The 26,142-nt window shown below is 36.9% G+C and overlaps 1 protein-coding gene across 1 annotated transcript; it reads left to right on the top strand.

Moving 5' to 3' along the window:
- The first annotated feature begins 1,597 nt into the window (after window positions 1-1,597).
- Window positions 1,598-4,837, top strand: LOC149230946 (uncharacterized). The gene is made up of 2 exons (XM_089376169.1): window positions 1,598-4,035; window positions 4,152-4,837. Exons 1-2 carry the CDS (start codon window positions 1,966-1,968, stop codon window positions 4,599-4,601), a joined length of 2,520 nt encoding a protein of 839 aa, XP_089232295.1. The 5' UTR covers window positions 1,598-1,965; the 3' UTR covers window positions 4,602-4,837.
- Window positions 4,838-26,142: the final 21,305 nt, after the last annotated feature.

Genomic DNA, 26,142 nt, shown 5'->3' with positions numbered 1-26,142 from the left:
CTACAAGGACATTAATTTAGATGTTAAATGACTAGTGAAGACACTAATAAATCAAAGATCCATCAGCTAAAATGGTACATAAGAAATCTAAAGAATGACTACTAATCGAAACCAAGATACATCATTTCTCTTCAAGCCTCTCTTGTTTATTTGTTTTCTAACCAATTGTTTGTATTATTTATTTGGATTCTAACATCCATTTCTTGATTCCAAAAGAGATAAAAGAGAAACTAAAATAGTAAGAGAAAAACTGTGTATGTATATATAACGTTCAATCAACATTTTTGTACTTATATTTTTGAATTCTACATTGCAAGGGGCTAGTTTTGAGAATCGAAATTAAAATAAATGTGGGAATTTTCCACAGAAGTAGATAAATTCATTTGTGTAGGACTTGTATAATGCATATGGATGGAATGGTTGTTTAGACAACTTTTTCATAGTTAATTCAAATTTGAGCACACAATTATAAAATGTAAGTAAACATACTATAATGACCTTGCATCACAAGTTGGAAATGTTTGTTGATGTATATATCAGTGGAATTTGCAGAAACATAGCTCTATGCAATTTGAAAACCCTAGTTTTATGGAATGTGAAAACCTTAGCGATATGGAATTTGATAACCCTATCTTTGTGGAATTTACAAATCCAAGTGTCTGGCTAAGGCTTCTTATTTTGTTGGATTCCCTATTAAGCATTCAAAGAGTCTCACTTGTTCCATCTTGTACAATAGTATGATGGTTAAGGCTAAGTGTGAAAAACCTTGTCAATGACTAAAGAGAAGTGTGGATAATGTCATTTTGTTCTAAGAGGCCAACACAAGTTTTCTCTTTATGAACTTTTCTTAGGATGTTATCTTTGTTCATTAAATTTATGAATTTTATGAGCTAATAAAACATTATATAGATGGAATTGTTGTTTGGACCCTTGTGACTAATTTATACCCAACACACCATAAAAGACTCCCTTAAATGACAAACTTAAGCATCACAATTAAGTAACATAATTAAGTGACGCCCATAAGCAATATACATACGTGTTACACTTAAAAGTGAGACAAAGGGTCAACTTTCCATTAGGTAACTAAAGAAATACATACTCTCCCTGATACATAAATCCAAAGTCACATATTTATATTCAATTTCGTCCAACTAAATATTTTCATACAACTTGAAATCTAGTTCCACGTTACCTAATGGGAGCTCGTGCCCAACCATGAGAGAATGATAACTAATGCCCTAGGTACAAAATGACATATCATTTTGCAACTGCCACGTCATGGCTAATGTACACGATGGCTCTCTCAATCACCGTCTCAGTGTCGTTTAGGGCTGAATGAAATGCATGAGAAGATTCAATTCTCAGTACCCAATCAGATAAATACAAAAGCAGATAAATATAAGATTAAATACGGTGATCAGGCTTCCACGTTGCTTCAGTATCTGTCCAAGTCTGCGCCATACCGCCGTAGCACGCAATGGACCAGCAGGAACGAGCGACTCTTACCGCGGCCCCCTTCTCAGAGTTTACATTCCGCCTTTGAAGAAGGAGATAGGATGAGTTTAAACGTGCAACAATCAGGGATTTTTGGATAATTTTATTGGAACTGAGTTATTAAAAAATTTGGAATTGCAATGTTCTGTATTTGGAAAATAGGTTTAACACATTTAAAAATTCAATATCGGCGTATTTACAGTTCCACGCATTCAAAGTTATAATTTGTCAAAAAAATATTAGAAAAATAAATCACCGGAGTCGAAATCGTTGAATATTTAGAATACTCTGGAGGCGATAGAGTGCCGTGTCACGCAAGAACACACCGGAAATATTTTATATGGATGATTCATTATATATCAATTGTAACAGAGGGATAGAATAGATTAGCATAATTTCAGTTTGCTCAAACAAGATTTTGCAGACGTTTACGATTGCTCAATAAAAGTCCGACCGCTAGCTTGCCCAATGAAATCACCGGTTAGAGATCCTGGTCTTGTTACAGACAGGAATGACGAAGCAGAATCACCGAGCGTCCGACTAGATATATCGGCTACATCACTGCGCGGGCGTAGAGGTCGCAAACTGGTCTCTCCATTCGAACCACACAGTGAGATAATTGAAGCTCGAGAGTCCCGGCGTCGCAGTGATAAGGTCACAGCTCCCGAGAAGAAAATTACTCTTTTTGCCCTCAGGCTTGCAATTCTGGAGAAGGCCGCCAGCGGGCTTGGAACCTTGGCCTTCATCTGGGCCACCGTCGTCCTCCTGGGAGGGTTCGCAGTAACCTTAAAAAAGGTAGACTTCTGGTTCGTGAGCATAATATTGTTGACAGAAGGCGCTCGCATCTTCAGCCGAAGCCACGAGCTGGAATGGCAACATGAGACAACAATAATATCTTTGGCCACGCTCAGAAACGACGCCAAACGGCTGAGTCGCAGGTTCTCTATTAATGGGAACAACTTTATCTTAAGACGAATCTGCGGGTGCTTTAAACACAAGAAAAACCAGAACCGGAAGATCAACATCCGGGAAGTAAATTCTGCTGTCGAGAATCATGATTTATTGAAGAGAACTTGGTCCTGGTCTAAGATTCAATTGGTGCCTTATACCGGGTGGTTCTCCATATCCAGAAATGCCAGTCAGATGCTTTTCTGGCTTCAATTGGTGTCGGCTTTGACATGTGTTGCCTTGTCCCTCTCTCGGCTAGCCATGCAAGACTTCGGAGTAGATTCAGGTATCGACACCACGAATCGGAAAGCGTCTCTCATTATTTTCTATGGCCTGTCCGTAGCCGAAGCGCTTCTGTTCCTGCTAGAGAAGGCCTACTGGCAATGGACGATCATTGTACGAAAGTTGCTGTTACAGGTGAACACAGAATATGGCTTCAGTGATTCAGAGCTCCCCACCGTTCGACGATTTTTCTATGACACATATTCGCAGTGCGTCAATGGAAGCGTTTTCGATGGTTTGAAGATGGAATTTGTGTCATACAGCATGGAGCTGCTGCAGTCCTGCGGTATAAGTGATCGACAGCTGACAGGGGCTCGAGTTCTGTCGGCGCTTGTGAATAAAGATGAGTTTGCCGATGACACTTTGAGGGCGATCATAAGCATGCGAGATGTGGTGGAGAGGCTAATCGAGATGCTGAATTGGAAGAACCATCAGGAGCAGGGGATTCGAAGAGCGGCTGCAGAGATCATCTCCAAATTGGTTAAGAAAGACAGGAATCGCGTTCGGGTCACGGCCATCGCTGGGTCCATGGAATCTATAGCGTCTTTGCTTTACGATAGCAAACAGATTGAAATCCATTCGAGGCAGTACGGAGATGCATACAATTACACGGTTTTCAGTATGCTGGGACTGCGGATACTGAAAAGCTTGGCCATCGAGCACGAAAACTGTTCTAAAATCGGAAGCAGCAGAGGGCTGCTTCCCAAAATCATAGGACTCACAGAACTAAATTCCAAAGCGCCCGAATCCCAAATCAAGACCGCAGAGCTCGCTCTGGAGCTCATGAGAATGCTGGCAAGCAGTACAGGCTTGACAGGAACGGCCTTAAGGAGAGGCATGTCGGAAATAGTCTTCGCCATAAGTAATCTAAGAGAAGTTCTTCATTACAGAGAAGTAACGACGCATGGTTTGCAAATCCTGGCCATCGACACATTGACGAGTCTGGCTCTCGAAGAAGAGGGCCGAGAGAGCATCGGCGGCACTGGCGGTGTTTTGCGTTGTCTCTTCTCTGCGTTTCAGATGGAGATGATTAATATTACAAGAGGACCGGACGACGATGAAACGAGGGAGCTGGTGAGGAAGGCAGGAGAAGCCCTGGCTCTGCTTTCACTGGAGAATAAACAAAACTGCAGAAGAATGATGAGCCTTAAGCTGCGGAAAAATCGCCCGAATTTGATCCCGAGCCTCATCTCTGTGCTGGACGACCCAATCCGGGGTTTTCATGCTGCGAGAATTCTTCGGAATCTGTGCTCATATTCAGAGGCAGATTACGTTGAATTGAGGAAAATCACTGCAACGGCAGCGAAGGTAGCAGAATGTATTCAATTAATAGCATTTCTTTTTTAAATTACAACTCTGCACTGGGGTTCGATCTCACAACAGTTTCATCCGATGGATTAATTTATTGTGATGTCTTTTTTCAGGTCTTGAAGTTTGTGATGGAGAAACGAGGTGAGCATCAGGAAGTAGCAATAGCACTTGCTGCTCAGATCTTCAAGTTCATAACCAAATCGGATTTCGATCGTCTGTTCGAAGAATCCGGCGGTATAACAAGAAGATCGCTGATGTTGGAACTTGTAAGGGTTCTCGGGAGGCACCCGCGTCCGTCAAAGGAGTTTCCGAGTATTAGAAGATTTAGTATCGAGCTTCTGATCGCTGTTATGGAGATGGACAGGGTTGCAATATTAAGCAGTTTGAGCATGGAAATGAGATCGGAATTGGAGGCGGCGATGGAGGCGGCGATGGAGGCGGCGATGGAGACGACGTCGGAGTTGGAGAGTTACAGTACATTTTCCGGCAGTGTGGGATTGAGTAGGCATCGTCTACCGATTTCATCCCTGGTAGAGTCTGCCATGGACTTGCTTCGTGATTAATCGCTCTGTCAGGATTCGATGGAAAAAGCAGATGTGACCGACAGCACAATCAGATATTTGTAAAAGATAAAATATTGAGGAGAAAATATCTGGGAAAAGACAAAATATTTGGGAGAAAATATCTGTAAAAAACAAAACATTTACTGAGATATACTTCCGAACGCTGGCCATGGCTACATGTACTCGGGAGATGAGTCATTGAAATTTTGTAAGCGGGTAACCGTAACTTTAGATCAACTCAAAACATGTTTTATTTCATTTCATTTTAATATTTTTATACAATAATAATTTTGAATCAACTTAGGTATGTTTATATGATCCGTATATATCTATTCTAATTTTTATTTATATCAAAGTTTATACAAGGTATGTTTATATGATCCGTATATATTTGTTTTAATTTTTGATTTATCTAAAGTTTATAGAAATTAAATTTTTTAATATGTAATTTTTTATCATAATATTTGGAACAAATATTTGTATGATTAAAAATTTGAATTTTATTAACTTTTAATAGATTTTAAGTTAAAAGAATTAGGATGGTTTTGAGCAATACATTAATAAAATATTTTAAATATGATATATTTTTTATTTTCACTTAATTTATATAATATATACATAATTAACATATATATTAATGTATTTTAAAAAGTTAAATGTGGAGACCATATTAAAAGAATGCAAATTTATATTATATCTTTAATTAGAAAACAACTCACTTATAAATGAAAAAACACTGTCTAACTCTCTCTCTATATATATATTGGTTAAATTCATTTACTGGTTAAATTCATTTACTCAATCTGTATATTGAAATATTTAATTTAGAACTCTCATTAAACTTTTTTTTGGGGCAATAATATTTTTGAAATGTCATATATCAATTTCATATTAAAAATGGAATACATTATACATTTCATTGGAAATGGAAGATCAACATATAAGGAAAACTTTAATTGTAATTATTTTAATTTTCTCTACACAAAATTTATATAAAATTATCTTATTTAATATGAATATCTAAATATTTTATTTATGATTATTATTATTTGATTGATATATATTTTTAAAAATATTACATGTCAATTGAACATGGAATGAGTGTACATCATGTACAATCAATAATTTTATTTTCACATGCCATCTCCAAATATATATTAAGTAGTGAAGGAATTAAATATCTTTCTTATACTAAAATGTAATTTTTTATTTTTTTACTTTGAGACTCTTTATATCTCTATATAAATTGATGTAAAATTAAAGTGGAAGTTAAAGTATTTTATTTGTAGACAATATTGATTTTTTTTTTATCATTGCTATATTATAATTCATTAATGTAAGTATTATTCTAGTATTTTAAAATGTAATTTTATGCGACAATATCTCTCTCATACAAGTTTGTAAAGCAGCTATTTTATTTTAAAAATTTATTGCTCATTTTCTTAATTTAATTTGAGAGAGTATATATTTATTATTTCCACAATTATTCATATCGAGAGAAATTTTAGAATGAAACTATGTGAAGGATGTTTTATCTTGTCCAACATTTCAAGTGAAAATTTCATCTATCATTCTCTGAAACTTATAAATAATTTAATTTATTATTATTATTTAAAAAATATGTAATTTAAAATAATATTTAAATTTATATAAAAAAATTATGGGATAAAAATATATGAGTTGGTTGAAAATGACTTTTAGTGATTATATATATATATATATATATATATATATAATGATTTGGATAAGAAGTCATTTTTATGGGACATAAAGAAACAAGTTAGTTGTAAGTTAAGGTTTAGAAATAGTTTTATGAATAGAATTTATTTTTTCAAGAATTGTTAATGAGTTATTTCAAGTATGGTTTTTTAGAAATAATATTGATGAATTTACTATTGTTTTTTATCTTTGAGAGAGAGATAACGATTTCCTCCTAGTAAAAGTACTTTGACTTTGGATTTTTTTTTTAATTTTAAGTTGGTGATTAAGTTTTAATAGATTTTGTCTCTTTTAAAAAAATCAAAAAATAAATAAATAAACAAGAATTTTTTTTTCTTACAATTTGTCAACTTATATATTGTAATCAATTAAAAATAAAAAACTTCATAATCATATTATTTAAAATAAAATTGTTTAACTTGGTATTAATTATTGTTGGCCGATGGTAGTATCATTGGCCAAAAGCCTAAATCTTTGTGTATCAAGTGATTGGATATTCAATCCCAACATATCTCACTAACCTAATTAAAAAAAAAGTGGTATTAATTATTAATCATTGTTGATTTAATTTCATTTCCAATTGTAGTAAGTTAATACTTCTTAATTTTTTAAATAATAGTATTTGTTTAGTATAATATGAAATTATATAACATTAATAACATGTTATAAAAATAAAAATAAAAGTATCAAAAAATATTATTAAAATAAAATTAATTATTTTTTTCGTATCCATATTAAAATCTTAATTATTATAATATTAATATATATTTATTGTATTAAAATTTTAATATATTTCAATTAAAATTTATAAAAAGGGATGGCAAGTGTGGGTGGGGAAGAGGGTAATATTTAGTTTTGATGGATATATTGAAATGACTTATCCCTAGAGTCTAGATACAATTTTGAATAACCAAATAAAGTTATATACATTACTATAGGGAATCAATCTTACTAAAAAGATCTCTAATTCACAAGTTAATTATTATGAGTAATCTCAATAATATCAAAAAGAAAACCTTGGACACTACTTTTTTAAATCTAAAACTCAAATCCATCATTAAGAAGATTGTATCAATCTTGTGCTCAATCCCAGGAAAACCTTGGACACTACTTCTTTAGATCTAAAACTCAAATCCATCATTAAAAAGATTTACAATCAATCCTGTTTTCCATCCCAAAGTATCAATTCATCCATGTACTATAAGATCAAAATACACAGGAAAAGTCATGTTCCAACAAAATAATTTTTTGTCCTTTTGGAACATTGTGTGAATGGTTCCACCCAAATCCATTTGATTCCTTAACTCATATTCCATTACTAATGAAGTGAAATGTAATAGCTATGTGATTGAATGACGGGTCATGTTAGGGAAATTGATGACACGTGGCCCAAGACCGTGGCATTCTGAAACTATTATGAATAATGCAAGGAAGATTTCCTCCACTTGATAAGACATCCATTGGGAAATGCGCTAGTGAGATCACATAGGTTTGGACTCAATTTAGGTTTGCGAGATGAGGGATAGAGCACTCAACATGTGGAGAGGCTTAAATTCATGATTATGAGATTAGTTGGGTCACCTATTTGCACCTGTATAAACTCCATGGTCAATCTATCTAGTTCAGTTGGCTTGATGTGGAATGTAACAAATGTGACGAGTCAGAACTCTTTTACGCGGAGTCCTCTTGTTTTATGGCCATCATTTGTTTCAATTTTGACTATTGGATAGTAGTTGAAGTATTTCAATATATTTCAATAGATTTTATTATAGAGAGTTGGATCAAGCTTGCAACAAGAGGAAGTATGCATAGTGTAACCTGAAACATCCTTAGTGAACTCTTTGTTTTCCCTCTATGGTCATGCCCGATTTGAATTTTGGTTATCTCTTAATACCACATAGCTACACTTGATGTATTTAATTAAATTCATATAATGTAAATCCTAATACACTAATAAAATGTCATAAATACTTTGGATGTTTATTATAAAGAGGATGCTTATAAATCTCTCTATTATTTTGGATAATTTTTTTACCAAATACAATACCTTTATAAAAATTGCAGAAATGATTATAAATTGAAGATGTATTTGTAATAGGTTGTTATAAACACTTTGTTTATATATATATATATTCAAAATTCTAAGATATTTGTTGATGTTTCAGAATGTAAGTCTTGCTTAAGCACTGCACCCATTTCAATGTCTCAGCCACTTCAGTGGCTATCGAGTAGTAATGAGAACATTTTGAAATAATGAATCCATATAGTTTGATTATATTTGAAAGAGATTTGGAAAAACCAGTAAAAAGTATTTTTTTTAAACCCAACATTTAAAACTTCAAAGTGAGTCCAACTTCAGGGGATCACAATTCACAATGAGATGTTTTTTATGTGATGTAGAGCTAAGTCACTCGAGTAAGAATTGAGTCCACACTAATAATAACACAACTCAACCTACTTGGTTGTCAAGGAAAAGAAGAATTAAAAAACTAACACAATAACCCTAAACACGAAACTATTTACAAAATTAGCGAACCAATCAGTTCTCTAAGGTTGGGACCTTAGAACACTATAGGGCCTAAGCTACTTGTAGCTTATAAAATGAAGAAAATAAATTGACTACAAATACTTTATGCATGAACAATTAAATAGACAATAACCCTCTTAATAATGTCAAACATTGAACATATAAGTGAAAAAATAATAATTGAAGGCATATTGTGAACTTAATGTTCCACATTACTAATGTTTTGGTTGTTCTTTGATATATTTATATTTTAATACGAAAACTTTAATTAATATGTGTTGTTAATTCATAATGAATAAAATTACTAGATGTCATGAAAGAGCATTAATTAACCCCATTATTATAAAGTTTATTTAAACAAAAAGACTTTGTTTGGGATTTGAACTCATAATCTCTTGTTTGGGATTTGAACTCATAATCTCCAATTTGTATAGTGAGTGACTTTACCATCAAATCATACACACGACTTCTATAATAATGCTCTTTTATTATATACTTCAATTATTGTATATATACTCACTTTAGGAAAAATTAACCTTACTTCATTATGTAAGAGTGTGATTAAAATTATTAAAGAACAAGATTAATTTACAACAACAACAACTAATGTTAAAAAAATCATAGCAAATGAAAAATTTAGTGAAATTAAAGAAAATTATAGTATTTACGAAAACAAAACAAATTTAAAAAGATGCCTAACTAAAACAAATACTAAATAAATTAAAGGCCAAGATATTAGCGAACACATTATATACATAAATTAAGGTTAATGTGATATACAATAAAACATGGTAGAAAGAGGAAAATTTATAGAATATGAAAGAAAGCAGATAAATTCTATAACTTTAGAATTTTACCACTATAAGAACATAAATTAAAACATTTATATAAAGGACAAATTGTAAAGTTTGAAAATTAATGTGAAAATGTAAGTCTAGATGCCAAAGACCATCATTTTATTGCATTCTCGGCAAGTACACTTTTAGGGGTAGAATAAGTGGGGAAATAGAAAGTGTTATATAGTCAATTTAACCCAATTGACAACGAATAATAAGATTTTTCTTGTATAATAGTCACAGAGTTAGTACCAATTTAGCTAATAAAACAATGAAACAGATGCAATAACAATTCTTACCTTTACTCAATTGTAAACAAGTAGAGCTATGCAGTCACTTCTCATAAGGCAATCAAAAGAGCCATACTTGCAGACCTAGCAATGACATCACACAAATAGAATGTAGATGCACAAGGAGGGAAACCAAGGAATAAAACAAAGAAAACCTTACTATTGGTCTCCCTCACTCACACATGGGAAACATCCTAGTGTGCAAAAAGGGAATCCCTTGTTTGATGTCACTGTTTGCTCATTTAATTATGATCATTGTTTTCATTCATAAGTTTAATATTATCCTTTAATACATATTCAAGATTTGTATTTATTTCATTTCTCTTTTCTTTTTCTTTTTTATCAATAACATAAAATAAAATAAAATATTGATTTTACTGTTAGAACTAAAATAACATTCACATATAATTCCCAAGTTGTACTGCATGCAAAAATACAATCCCTCTCACCAAGCTTCTAGAAGCTCATATGTTTACTAGAGGAGGTTACAGAACCTACACACTTCATGTGGAATGCCTATGGCCTTTTCACTATCATAATGTAATGAATAAACATTTCCTACATAAATGATTACTATTCTAGGTCGAAATATTCTAGTAGCTCATCTTTAGTTACCCAAAAATAATCATTACAATTGTTGAGTTTATAACCCTGAACTGCAACCACTTTTGATCTGAGAAACAATTTTTTGAAGTATGGAGGATATTTATCCCCTGATTGCTTAGATTGCACAATAATACAAGTACAAGGAGCGTTGTCGACAAAGTAACAATTGAAAAACCTAGAATTACATATTTGTATTAGAAATCTAAAGAGAACGAGAGAGATTGAACACACAACACAAATCACACTATGATGTTTTTTATTGATCACAATTGTTACATGTATATAGGACATAAATCTCTAACTTCAACACATCTAGATTATGACTCCAACTCATAACATAGGAATCAACAACTTCTAAATTGACTCCTCGTAACTCATAATTACAACTATACATGACATGGAAGAATTACTTCCAAGACCCTCCCTTAATGCTTACATGAAAAACATTGGAAGTACATATTGTAACATAAATAAATATTTGTTAGATTTGTCTGATATGGTCATCACTAGCACTCATATCCACTCTGAAATCTCATGGTTTCTTCTCTTTTCTTCACCACACTTTCAAGCTTCCCACTTGATCCATTTAAGACATAATTGCTTCAGACCATCATTGACATGCTTTGCAGAATTGTCACTTCTCAACCTCCCGAAGCACAACGGGTCAGTCTCAATTCTGAACCATCCTATGGAAATGCCACCATATGTTTTATATATGGCCTTCTGCTATATTCACCGGTTATCTATAATAACATTATGGGTACAAAATGTCTTCAACAAACAATTCTACGACTTGATATTGTATAAAATAACATGTATTGACGCTCCTGCAGCACGACGGGTCACACCGGCTTGACCTTATTAAAAACTACCAGTAACTAATGCTCCCTAAGCATGACGTATCACATTACTCTGTTAAATAGTTGGTCTATTCTTTATGATTCTGTATCATTTGATTTTTGCAAAATATAATAACCTATTAAAACTTCACCATTCATATTTCTACCAACAGCTTCCTTTTTTTTTAAACACACAACTTTAACTCACACTACAAACATCAACACGATTTTACACACTATTTTCTCAACAAACTTTGTTGTTGAAACAATTAAAGATCTACCATGCAACCTATAAAGTAGTCCTACCAAGCCCTATGTATGTCGTGGTGTGAATATTAAAACATGTGATAAGAATTCATGTCCAATTAAATGAATAAATTCAACCTTTTCAATCAAAGGCTTGACTTTACAAAATGAAGACTTTCTTCACGTGACCTTTCAAAAGAAAAAAATAACTTTTAAATTAATTGTGAGTGAAATAGTGAGTAGCTCATGACGCATATTTGGAGGTGGGCTCTTCTCTCTATTCAATAAGCCATGCATTACCACGATCAACCATTTCATGATCTTTAAAGCGCTGCCACTCTCGGTCACAAAGCTAATGGAATTCAATCACAGCAACACACAACTGCATATATTTTTAGACTAGGGTTCCAAGTGAACCGTGATGTCCTATTGCATGTTGGCATTGCGGATGGCCTAGTTTCGATTATCCTCAGCGATCATGGTGGCCCCAATTTCTGCGTTGAGGTGCTACAGGTTGTGGCCCCAATTTCTACGTTGAGTTTCTACGGTCATGGTGGCCCCAATTTCACGGGAAAAATGACCTCCTACAGGCCTAACATGCCCCATGTGAGACATATTTCAACTTGACTTCTGCATGTCCAAAAATGACTTCTAAGATTCAATGGAAACATCTTATTCTTGGTTTTTTCAACCTTTGATATCGGTGTTCTATTGGGAGGTTTGTCATATATATAACATGTGTTCCCTTGAAATATTACATCATAACCATGTTCCATTAGTTTTCCTACACTAATGAGGTTATGCTTCATATGTGGAACATTATAAACATCACGAATGTATTTATGTTGATTCTTATTAGTAAGAATAGGGAGAATACCTTTACCTTCAACTTTAAAGCAAGAACAATCTCGAAGAGTAATTTATAATGTTATGGAAGCATCAATAGAAGAAAGCATATTTTTGTTACCTGTCATATGATTGTTGCAACCACTGTCTAGCAACCAAAGATCCTTGTTGTGAATGTCTTCAAAAAGATGGCATGAAAGAAACATTGTTTTAGAGGATTATCCTTCATTGTTGGAGAGATGGACATTGCCTCTTTGCTGATCTGACTGTTTCTTTCTGCATTCATGTTCATACTGGCCAAATTTCTTGGAATAATAACATTAGACATTAGATTTTCTCCATGGTTTGCTTCTCTGAGATTGGTTTTGTGGAGGTATACATTGCTATTGCATGATGCTGTTCTGATCTTTCTCTACTTCGACCTCTACCTAGCTTGCAGCCGCCTCTATATCCTCTGCCTCTATGTCTGTCAAAAGAAAGTTTTGCTTTGAGTTTGTTCCATAGAATATTCTACCAGGTTGAGTCTTGTTTCATGTGCGAGAAGTGATCCAGTCAACCGTTCTACTAAGAAAGTTGTAAAATCTTTGGATTCCAGAATGGCTATTACAATCATATCACATTTTTTGGGCAGACTTCAAAGGACTTTTTGAACATTTTTATGATCTGAAATGGTTTCACCAATGAGTTTGATCTGGTTAATTATTCGCATGACTCTAGTCATGAACTGATCCACATTTTATATGTCAATCATCTTTAGGGTTTCAAATTGTGATCTCAATGTCTATAATTTAACAGCCTTAATTGTATCATTACCTTGATACACAACTTTCAGGATTTCCCAAGCTTCATGTGTTGTAGATGCGCTAGTTATCTTGTCAAAAATAGAGTCATCAGCTGAGTTTTGTATCCGACATTTGGCTCTGTGTTCTTTCTTTCTAAGTACAGTAGTTTCATTCCTCTTATTATTGGACATGGCCTCCCATGCTTTTTGGGTCAGCTCTATATAGGCAGTCTGAAGTGTATCCTAACACTCTTGGGCTTGCAGGAATGTCTTCATTCTCAAAGTGCAAAACTTGCCAAGCAAAATCAGAATCTGTGGCAAGGCACTAGAGAAAGTCATTTCTCCAAATACAAATATACACGACTTTTTTTAAATCTTATTTCCAAGATTAAAAAAAATATCTTTAAAAAAAAATGCCTCTTCATTTTTGAATCAAACAATACCCTTTTATTTTAAAATTCCTTTTTATTTGTAACCCATTTAAGTTTTTATTAAAAAAATAAAAATAAAACTCAAATAAACACCCTTTAATAATGGCACCATATTATATAATATTTTTTTTTTTTGAATTACTCCTTTGAAAGAAGGAAAATTTCAAATCGGATCTTTAAATGTTATCATGTACTTTTTAAATGGGATAAAATGATATCTCACGTGCACCTTTGACTCAGCTTGGCTCTTCTCCTCGACCTTGGACAAATGAAACCTCCGCTCCTTCGAATTGGTTTGACCGTCGAAAACAAAATGAACATCTGAAACGTCTATGGAGCCTTCTCGTTTGCACAACCTGTCGACTTCGTGGAGCTCTCTTATCGTTTGCGCAACGATATTTTTTTATGGAGAATACGTGCCAAGAGCCTTTAACAATCAACGTTTGACTTACGAATCCGACGCTCTTATCGTCACTTTACTTATGCGGTGAGCCACTTTTTTTGGATTTTCGAAAGTGTGTATAAACGCATGTGTTCAAAGGAGCATGGATGCATTGGGCACAAAAAAGTAAAAACTTTAATGACCAACTTTGAACCAGTTTCAAAACCACCAAGTTTCTTCGTCTTCTTCGCCTAATAACCATATTCGTTCTCTGTGCTTTTTCAAATATTGGGTATTTGTTATTTTTTTGAGTTTTATGCGATCGGTAGCTCATGATAAAGAATGAAAATCAAAATGTGGAATAGATATTGTTTTTTTTAACATTCAAAATGTCTAAATAAATTATATTGTAAATATCAATAATAAATGATTGAAATAAAACTAGACATCTATAAAGCAGAACTGAAATAAACTACACTGACACTTAATAAACAACAAAATAAACAACAAAATGTGATGTGATGATATCTTACTGATAATAAAATTAATATCTCTCAACAAAATAATGTGTGGTGTCATCTTCCAATCTTCAAAGTAGTTGGTGAAGAGCTATTTTTCTTTCAAAGCGAGTCCTCTTATGTATGTTGTCATCTTCCAATCTTCAAAGTAGTTGGTGAAGAGCTATTTTTCTTTCAAAGCGAGTCCTCTTGACGCAACATCTTCAAATCATTCAAACAATTCTTCACTTTCCATGTAAGCGCTCTTTGATGAGGTGCGTTTGATGCAATTCATCATATAATATTTTTTTATTATATAAAAACAAGATGATATATCCCACAAATAAGGTGGGGAGGAGAGTTATGTTATATATACAATACTCCTTGTAAGTATACCTTGACAGTGATTGAGGCTCGGAGATGCAAATTCAGGAACTGGAAATTGAATTGTACATATGGGTGCATCACATCGATGGTGGGAGCATATTATGCCATATGTATATATTGTGTTCGTTGGCATCAAAGTTCGATGAAATGGAGTCCTCCGGTGGGGGCGGGCTGCAAAATGATGTTTGTATATCATGTGACTCATGTTGTAACACTAATAGTGTCATTAGGCACGTGCTCCTGGTGTATTCATTTTCTTGACAGAATATTCGATGTAATAAGAAAGTTACATATTCATGTTAAGAAAATTCTAAAGTTACATAGGAACATGGTCCCCCAACTTTCCATTTCTGCTTTCTTTTCTCCTTATTCTTTCTTGCAGTGGGTTGGGATGATCCCCCAACTTATGGACTTCCATTCTTTCCTCTAGCTTCTAGATGAGTAGCATGTACATATACCTCATCTATACGAGTGGGATTAAACATGAGGATGGTGTGCCTCATGTAGCTGTGTAGACCACCAATGTACTTCAATAGAGTCTTAGGTGAGTCTAATGATATTCCTAGAATCAATGCTCTCTTTCTAAATTCTTGAGTGTACCCTTGCACACTTTTCCCTTTCAACTATCGAAGATTTTTCCAACTCAACATGGCTTGCTACATGTAGGCCAATCGATAGAAATGTTTTTTGATTGCAGAAACAAATTCACTCCAGACAAAGATAGTCTTACCATGTCTTTTCATGTCAGCTTGCGTCCTACCTTCCCACCAAACCAAGGCAATGCCTCCAAGCCGTAGGCTTGCCAGCTGAATCTTACTCTTGTCTCAATCGATATTCTGCACTCTGCAATAAACATCAATTTGTCTAATCCAATTGTCCAGCTTTTCTACATTCAACTCTCCATCATATATAGGTAGATCAAATTTGACATCTAGTTTGATCAAAGATGATTTCTTTTTGTGTTCAAGGTTGTTAGGAGGTGTGAGAAAGCTTTCCTCTTTCCCTTTTCCTTTTGAGTGGTCATGGGATTGAGACTCATCTTCTCCTTTGTCTTGTTTAGAGCCTGATGAATCTTCATCCTTGTGTTTTCTAAAGTCCCTATACATTTCTTCTACCATGGACTTTATGGCTAAGCAACTATCTATGAATTGAGGTTCTGGCCCCATAGAACCTTCCTCTGACATTTTCTTTCGAGGATAGACTCTCCCAATTTTAGGATTAGTTTCGACCAACTCTCCTTCTCCTAATTTGAGCTTTGATCTAGTTAGCATTCAACAGCTAAACCAACACAAGCTTGCCTAACCTTACAGCCTAAAGCTCTGATACAACTTGATCTAAAAATCACTCATGAGTGACCTTAGTTAATTAATTAATGAATGAAGTTATTATAGACTCATGTGCTGGTGTGTGTCTATGTTACTTTAGGCAACAGATCGATCAGATTGCAAAATACACAGATGCTGGAAAATGGAAAACAGTAAGAGAAACACAGTGAGAAAATACAAGAACACAACAATTAATAAGGAGTTCACCCTATCCTCCAGGGCTATGTCTCTAGTCCAGCTTTCAGTGGTGGCCTTCTTTTATTGTTTCTTTAAAGCAGAGATTTATAGTGAGGATCTCAATCTGAGTCTCCTGAAACAGATAATGGTTGGTAGGGTGGTTCTTGTATTCCCCAAGCCACTAGAGTGCACAGAATTTTTCCTTACCAAATCTTGATCTCTTTGATCTTTAATGGGAGGAGCCCAATGTGGTGCTCAATTCCCGACAGATCCTCTCAGGGATTGCTTGAACCTCTCAAGCTTTCTGTCTGCATGATGCTGCCTTAGGTTAGCTTGGCTCTCTGTCTTCTGATTCTTGCTTCACTATCTTTACTTTGCTCTCGCTCTCTCTGTCCTCGTCTCTAGTTCTTTCTTCCATTTTGTTCTCTGCCTGTTCATGGCTTAAAGCCAATATATCCCTAAATATTCACTTCCTCTTCCACCCCTTCGAATCGCCTACTATTGTTCGCTTGGAGTTCCCTGCTTCTGCGTCATCGCCAACGTCTCACAGGGAGTGGTCACATGTCCTCTCACGAACTGCGCCAACTCTTCCTCGATGGTTCGATTTTTCAGTTACATTGTGGAATGACTCATCCGCCAACTCAGCGGTCAAATCAGACTTCAAACTCTTATGTGTCGCGGCTTAATCCCCTGTCAAATCCGGTTCCTTCGTCGAGGGCAATCTCCGCCGTCAGATCTGGAGCCTCCAGATCCTACAGTGTTCACTCATTTCATGTGTTGACTTGCTCGACTGTTAGCGCGTGATGAGAGGCGGTTTTCACTCTCATCCGTCGGACACGCGTCGTGCAATGAATGGAATCGCTCATTTTCTGCCAAATCCGCTTACCGCCCAAGCATGCCCCTGATACATCGCTAGTTTTGAAGCGTAGGGCCCGTCTTTCGCCTTAGAACTTTCCCTACGGTTTCCCGGCTTCCATGCGACTGAGCGCTTCGGGGCTTTTCCTTCTCAAGGGGTTTTGCCCAGCAATGCGCGAAGCACTAATCATGCATCAGAAATGGCCTCTGTTTCCCGATCCAGGCTTCCCAACTGCCAGTTTTTCCTCCTGCGTGGTCTCAATGGGCCTCAGTCAGCACGCTTTGACCGAGGTCCTCGTCGTTCCTTGCTAGATGCAAACTGCCACTGTCCATTGGTCTTCCTGATCGCTTTGTGTTCATAAATTCAAAGTCTGTCATATTTTGATACAGTCATGGCACTTTGATTATTTTTCATGGATCCAATTTGGACCACAAATCGTAAGCGCATTCGTCCACTGCCAGTTTCCACTATTCTTCGGGTGTGTATTCCACCATAGTGCGGGTGCCACACGCACCGCCCATTCCACCGCACCATACCACTATTGTTCCAGTACGGTGCTTTCCAATTTCTCTAAGAATTCATCCATGCCTATTACACCATCATATGTTGGAAGTTCCCTTGCTTCGTTCATCACTCACCATAATGATTTAATCATCATGTTGAAATTCATCATTGTTACTTCATGCAACCAGTTCTGCCAGGGTTCTATCTCTTCATCTGAATTCGAAGTACAATAACTATCACACTCCCATGAGATTCTCCCATTTGCAGTCGGGTTTACCCAATCCTGGTCTTGTGCTGTTATCTGGTAAATGCAATCTAGCTCATCGTCGTTGTCCTCATCGCACACTGGTTCAATGTAGCACGCACCTTCGGTTGAATATAGCGGAACGACTACACGAAGGGACTTTTTCTCAAATATCATCTTCTGCTTCCTCAGGTTGATGAATCCATTCATCTCAGTGGCCCGGTCTATTCCTAGCAACACGGGGTAAGGGTTGTTGTCATCAACAATCTCTATCACCTCAAAGTCCGTCTGCGTGCTCATGCCTTCGATATCAATTGTTACCCCTTGCAACCTCCCCATGGGAAAGATCTTTTGTTGGTTCGCCATCTGTAATTGAATAGGGGAACACTGCAATGCGGGCCTGCCCATGCATTCCCATATCTGCTTTGGTAACACATTTGCGTCTAAACCCAGGTCTGGAATTACCTGATCCATTTCATATTCACCAATCTGCGTCGTTAATCTCATCTCCCTCCTGGTGCGCAATGCATGCTATCCTATTTTCTGGACTATGCACGGTTCCCCTGACCCTGTGCACCTAGTTATCAATTCCTATAGTCAATTAACTGCCTTGTTGTCGTGCAGCAATCTCATGCATGTCTCTAGAAGCGTAGTTAGCATAGAAGGATCCATCCCTATCTCTGGTTGATACTTACTACCTGAAGTAGAGGCCTCCACGAAGCTCTTCTTAGATTCCATAAACGTCTCCTTTTCGCGTTCCAAGTCAAACTCAGGTTACTTCATAGGAGCCTTGCGAACCCATGTATCTTCCTCGGGTTGCTTCCCCTGTGGTCGCGCCGCTTCTAAGAACCATGTTTACGTTGGGGTCTTCTTCGCGCGGTTCAGACCTCATCATTTGCATATTCTGCGTCAGATTATGCTGAAGTACCCCTTTCTCACGCATCTTCTTGATCAACGTAGGACAATCTACTGCTTCATGATCGAATTGAGCACAGTATGAACAAGATAGTCTCGTCAGGGTGGTACAGTCACGGGCGTAGTGCCCTGGTCCTCCACAATTGTAACATATTAATTGTCTGCGGCCCCTTCCTGGTCCCATTCCTCCTCATCCTCGACCTCGCCCTTGGAATCCAACGCGTGCCATCCCCACGGCTGGGTCAAGGCCTCGCATTTCCATCTGCATTCTATATGCTGGGGTCCGCTCCATCATTAACTTGTAGCTGCGAAAAGTATACTCGTCGTGGCCCACCGATCTACAAAAATTTCAAAACAGTTTCTAGGGAGTCTGTGTATACTTCTGCAGCAAATGACAGTTGACCATCGTGTCCTTTCCTCCCACCTGACAGATTGTGCACTAGAGCACGGGTGTCGTACTTGGCCCTACCTGTGCCTCTGGTCTCAATAGCATCGGCCCCCCTCCTGCCAAGTAGTTCGCGAATACTGGACAGTGATCCTTATCGTGGCCCTGGCCTTTACATTTTATGCACCACACTTCTTCATGTGCCTCTGGCCGAGGAGCCCTATCCTGCTTCAAGATCTGCAATTCCAGGCAGAGATTCTGAAGCTACACCTGGATCCGTTGAACTCCCAATCCTGGATCTTGTATCAGTGTTTCATGCAACCTTATTTCCATTTCCAATGCTTTTGCGTGGGTTGAAAACTTCTACTGTGACAACGTCATCCTTAGGTGTGGTGTCAAAGACGCCACAAACCACACGCGGTGTTGCGCATCCGTTAGCATCATATTAGCCTCGCGGATCATAGTATTCAGTGTCTGATCCAGATCCCAGGGGGTCTCGCCTGGAAGCATTGCAATCTTTTTAAATCCGATGATTGATTGTGTCTCTGATTTCATCCGGCTAAATTCTTTGTTCAACGCATCCTGGATCTCCGCTATTCCTACATTCGGGTGATCATTCGAGTGCTTGATATACCATGTTAGCACGCGATCCTGTAGTGCACTTACCAATGTGGCCTTCTTAATGTTGCCATCTATGACCCCTTGTGCTTCCCATACTGTCTTTACCACGAACCAGAACTGGTTCGGATCCTCACTCCCTACTCCTCTAAATACGAGTAGCTTGATCATGCTCGCCATGCTGAACCATGGGGTTGGTGGAGGTGGGGTGGGTGAAGATGGAGGTGAAGTAGGTGAAGCGGGTGATGACATGAGTGGAGGTGATAACTGTGGAATGCGCTGCCTTATCAAACTGACCGCACTTCTTGGAGAAACCCGAGCGCACTCTTCCTGGCTCTCTCACGAAGGTGAGATTAAGAGACTATTTCCTAATCCTTCAGTACCTTTGTAGATCTTCATGCTCCGCTTTGTTCCAATCATTGATGTATTCGCATAACTTGCTTTTCACATAACAACATCTTAATCCAGGTATTCAGGGATTTAATGTACCTACCTCACCGTCCATTGAGAAAACATCGTTCTGCTTCACTATAGCTCACGGTTGTGTCTATCACGAACTCAGTGATAAATCCCCCTATTATCTGGTCGAGCCAGTGGTCCACTACCCACGCGATCTCATCTTTTGATGCCTCTAGTTTGCGCACTAAGTCTAGAGTCCACACTATCGGTTGACCAAACTTATACCTTCCCTGGTTGTCGACTAACCTCGAGATCCAATGATACAGCTCTGAAGAGAAGGACATGAAGAAGATCTCATGGATTTCCGTATATACGTAGCGATCCAGCCACCTCTTCTCAGATATCTGTGGAGTTCTATTTTCCTGTGTCACGAACTCGTGAAGCTTCTGATCTAACCAATCTTCAATTTCCTTCTTCATAGGGTTCCAGTGTTCTAACATCAGACATCCCTTAGGCAGATCCCGGTCCCGGCAATGGAACCATTTGTTGGCTTGTTCGGGCCTGGCCTAGGTTTAGAAGTGATTTAGCCAAATAAATTCCGAAATTATCAGCCCTTTCGGCAATAGTCCGCAGTGCGCGGACAGAGGTCTCACCCGAGGTAGTATGGGAGGGTGTTGGAACTAGGTTTCTGCACCCTAGGGATGTCTTGGTGAAGTCAGGGAAGTTCACGAACTGATCCTGCAAGCTCGCACTGCTTCGCGCAGCTGTCTGGCCTTCGCGTATCTCGCGAAGAGGCACGTTCTAGATCCTTTAACCTTACTGTGTTATTATTATAGATCTTAACTTAATTTTGTGGGCCCAATATTCTTATCAATCATTCAACATTCATAACAAGTGCGCGCAATCATAAACTGTAAGGAGATGCCTAAACATATAATAGAAGAATAAACACACAGATCTACGAATAGATGCAAAAATATTTTAGAATCAACTTAGCTTTTATTAAACTTTTGTCCGTTACAATCCCAACTCCACCCCGCGCACTCAGCTGCAAGGGTCTGCGCACACGGCTGCAGACTCTACCAGGCCTCTACCCAAACAGCTGCAGAACCTCTTCCTCTTCCTACAACCCAAGACTCAAACTTACAGAATCAGAGTGAATATCTCATTCAAAATCCCATAATACTTAGATCAAGACTAACTGACTACTAAAAACTTACTTCTACACTTAGAGCCTTGCTCTATTTATACATTCCCATGGTCCGTGGACCATTGTTAGCCAACACATTCTATATTAAATTGCAATATTTTAGGGTGGACAACACTAGACTCTCACACTCCGCACCCGCATTTCATGGGGTCTTACATTACTTTTGACCAAAATTAGGGCTACAAGCCCCAAAAACCTGCTATGGGGGGATCCACTGCCCAACAACCATGTACTGCACACACATTCATGCCAGTCTGGTTGACATCAGTGCCAACATTCATGCACAATACTAGCACAAAAACCATCAATTTGTCCAACATTCACTCATGAAAACTCACTCATGATCCCTTGGGGACCTTACTATTCAAATCAAGACTAGTGAACCTCTTTTGACACACATATTTTCAATGGCTTGACCAATTTGAGACGTTAATACAAAAATAATTGAGACTATAATACCTAGTGAATTTATAGGCTAAAATTCACCAACAAATTCTCAAAATAAATAAGTGGATAGACATAATTTGATTACCTATATTATAGGACCATAATACTGTGATGGGGTTCTGATGTTTTGGTTGAGCTGGATTGTTGAATGGATTCGAAGTTGAGTGCAGTGGATCTCTGAATGATAGAACACATGACCTAGTAACACTTGAAGTGGATTGTGGGTTGTGGTAAAGCCAAATTTTGTGTTGGCTTAGTGGGCCTAGGAATCCTCGCCTGGTTAATGTTGGGATATATAGTAAAGCCTAGAGGTGGGTGCTCTCCATCAAGCCTAGTAATCCTAGGATGGGATATGCGGTAAAGCTTGGAGAGTGGGTCTTAGTTTAGGGCCTAGTGATATGATGTGGATTGCAATAAATCCTAAGAGACTAGGAGACAGGGAAATTCCTCATGGTGTTGGTGGAGAAATCAATTGGCATCTATTCTTGTTTGGCCTAGTGATATGGTGGAGATCATGGTAAATCCTATTATTACATGTTTATTATGTTGGCCTAGTGATCCAGTATGGATTATGGTAAAGACTAGTTTCTATTGATGAGGTTGAGGTGGTTTGGCCTCGATATGCCCTGGTTGGTTGTTTTGGTTTGAGTCCCACAATCATGCTTGGAATATGGCACGGGGGTGAATCGCTGAGGAGAGATTTGGCTCAACCATCTTATGCTTGGGTGGAATGTGGTATTCCCATCTCAGGTTTGGATTTTGCATCATCAATATGAGGTTATTTATCCTTGTATTTCTATGAGTATTATAATGGTTTATATGTTGATCATATGGCCATGATTTCCTTAGCATTTTTGTTACTATTATGTTGGTTATGTATATGTTTTATGACAATGGCTATGTATGGCTCTTGTAGGTTTTAACCCCGTACAAAAATTACCTGCATACAAATTCTAAAACACAGAAAATAAACAATGCGAGAGCATAACACATAAAACACATATACACAAAGATTTCCCATGGATCCCAAAACTGGGACTACCAGCTTGATTTTTCATTATGTTCCTTTCATTGTTATAATACATATTTATACATGACGAAGCATACAATACCATGGACCGAAAACCATTGCGTCCAAAAAACCATGTGCGAAAATCATGCACAAAACCATAGGTGGGTCCGCCTATCCTAACATAGAGTCCAAAACCAAAATTTTCCGAGGCGTTGCCCTAGACCCCATAAAGTGGGGTTACGGGTATGCCTCAAACCCCCTGTGACCTCCCCCCCTCTAACCCCCGGTTAACTACGTGAGCTAGTTGTGGAAAGAATATAACACAACCGAACAACTCTCATCATGTTTTTACTTGTAAATGAATGAACAATGTATCTATGACCTAATAGATGATAATGCAGCTAATTATATATGGGAACAATGCTTCTTAGCAATTCTCATATAAATATGAAAACCCTATGCATAAATTTGTTTTCTATACTTGTAGATTGCGTTTATGCCAAGTGTTTGACAGAATGTCAGTCCCAGTTGGGGATGGTCAGGCCTAGTCTTGGAGTTATTTTTTATTTATTAGTCTTGTCATCATGTTTTTAATGGATTCTAGAAGTTACAACAAGTTCTAGGTTGTGGTCAGAATTCTGGGCTTTAAAAGTGCCTTAAATCTTGTAGACGCCAGTTCAGGTCTGCTGGAAATAGTCCCTGCACACAAGCATGTAGGCTTTTGGGAGCGTCTATAGCTCTCTATACACTGGCATGCCCATATCATGGGAGCGTCAAGAAGTTTAATAGCTTTGGGACCGAGGGGCATGATACCTGTGTGGTTTGGATGGCTCCTGGGAGTGTTGTTGTTGATGTGGGAGTTATGTTTTATGTGTTTCCATCGATTCCACTTCCTTAAGGCCACCTATGAGGTTGAGTCATATCATAGTAGCGTCTTGTCACATGTTTACCCTGGTTATCCAGTTACTTGGGTAGATGTGGGAGGAGGGTGTTACATAGTGGTATCAGAGCACATTACACTCTCTTTGGGTCATATCTAATACCACATAGTGGTATCAGAGCATGGTTCACCCCTTAGACTGGATGGGATGTGTGTTGGCCATGCATTCATGTCAATTTCACATATGTTTCTTATGATTGTAGTCCATGTGTTTGTTGCATTTTCATGGTGTTGATCATGGTGGTAGTGATGATTCCATGTGAAGGCTGATACTGTAGTTATGGAAAGTGTCATCATGATTGTATGGTTGTATATGCAATTGTTATGCATGTCAGTGTCTATATGTTGTTATGCATGCATTATGATGGTGAAGGTTGTTGTTCATGATGTCATTGTATGAAATTAGGTCATCATGATGTTGTTGGTATGTTATGATTCTAATGTGTTGGCTGAGATAGAGTAGGAGATGAAGATCGTCAAAGTGAAGTTGGAGCATTGAACCTCGAGGTAAGAGCATGACATCATACAAATTTGTATGTTTGTCATGCAATAATGTTATTTAATGGATTGTTATATTAATTAAGTTTATATACATTAGGTTTACGTGCATGTCTATTGATGTTATGGTTACATACATGATAGATGCTAGTTGATTAGTGTAGTCATATTCACACGTGTCAGATAGTCATGAATGATAGTAACCTGTGGTTGCATGCATGGCTATTGTTGTTATGTTAGATAACTTGATGATTAGGTTATATGTTGTTGATGAGCATGATATATAACTTGTTGTTGTTATATGCCAGTAAATTGATGATTAGGGTTATTACAATAAGATCTTGATGTTATATGTATCATACTAATTGGATTGGTCTATGCAAATGGTTAGGGTTATGAAATTTAGGTATGGGTTAATATGTTGTGATATTATGTCATACTAATCTAGACTAACTATGGAAATGTGATTATTATTTATGAATGAAGTTTTTTTATGAGCTTATGATGTGAACATGTTAGCTAGTTACTGTTGTGGATATCATGACCTTATTTATGTTTGAGTTGATATGTTGTGAATTTATATCGTGCAACTTGATTGTACAAACAAGATAGCCTCCCCTGAGAGACATTAAGGTATGATATTTCTTATATCATCTTCTTTGTGACTGAATGTTTGATTATGCCATCTGTTTGGTGTTTAAGTGTTTGGTGTCTATTATGTTGTCTAGTTGATTTATCTAACACGGTACATTTATAGTTGTTTGAATGTTTGATTAATTGTATGATATGAGTATGTGACTCTAAGATTGCATGAAGAAATGATCTTGTTTTAATATGGTTTTACTAACACATATGTGTTGAGATAGTTGATATGTACTTGAGTGTAATAGGTGACATTTTTAGTATTACGTCTAATGATTATGAGTTGACTATGAATTATGACATGAATTCTAGTCTTGGTAAAGGCCGATTTCAAATTTACAGATATGATTGTCTTGATATTTGGAACATGTGTTTGACATGTATAAATAGTGCAGGAAACATGCTTGGTATTAGCATGACAAGGTAATAGTTGATGTATTATATAGCTAATAGTTGGTTGATGTGATAGTGCATAGTAAGCCTCGATTGCAACAAGGTGAAAATGTAAAAGAAATGAACTGGAAAAGAATTCATTTGGTTATGTTTGAAAACCCTAATTCCAAATGAATGAGTGATTTGCATATAGGAAGTCTAATTAACCCTAATTTGTCTAAAATTATGTGGATATGTTATATATGCATGGACATGTATTTGATAGGTATAACAATTGGTGTTTAGTTATAGTGAGATCTATCAATGGAATTGGAGTCCCTTGAGACATGTCACAGATGTGTTCAATTACAAGGAAACATGCTTGGCACAACAAGATAAGGTAATTGGCGTATTGTTATGTTTATTTATGTATTGAAAACTAGGTGTTTATGGTGATATGATACATGGAATTTCATGGCAAGAGACTGACATGAAAGTTTGAATAAGGCTCAGGTTGAACTTTCCTTTGGAAGCCTTGGGAACTCATGGGGATTTATTCATGGTGTTGTTGCTAGTATTGTGCTTTTGGTGTTTTTTGAGTTGATTTCGC

The sequence above is a fragment of the Pinus tabuliformis genome, chromosome J (assembly GCF_031772625.1).
Source record: "Pinus tabuliformis cultivar Carrire ecotype Pingquan chromosome J, CPIR1, whole genome shotgun sequence".
Lineage (NCBI taxonomy): Eukaryota > Viridiplantae > Streptophyta > Pinopsida > Pinales > Pinaceae > Pinus > Pinus tabuliformis.
This window is presented reverse-complemented; position numbering and strand designations above follow the sequence as displayed.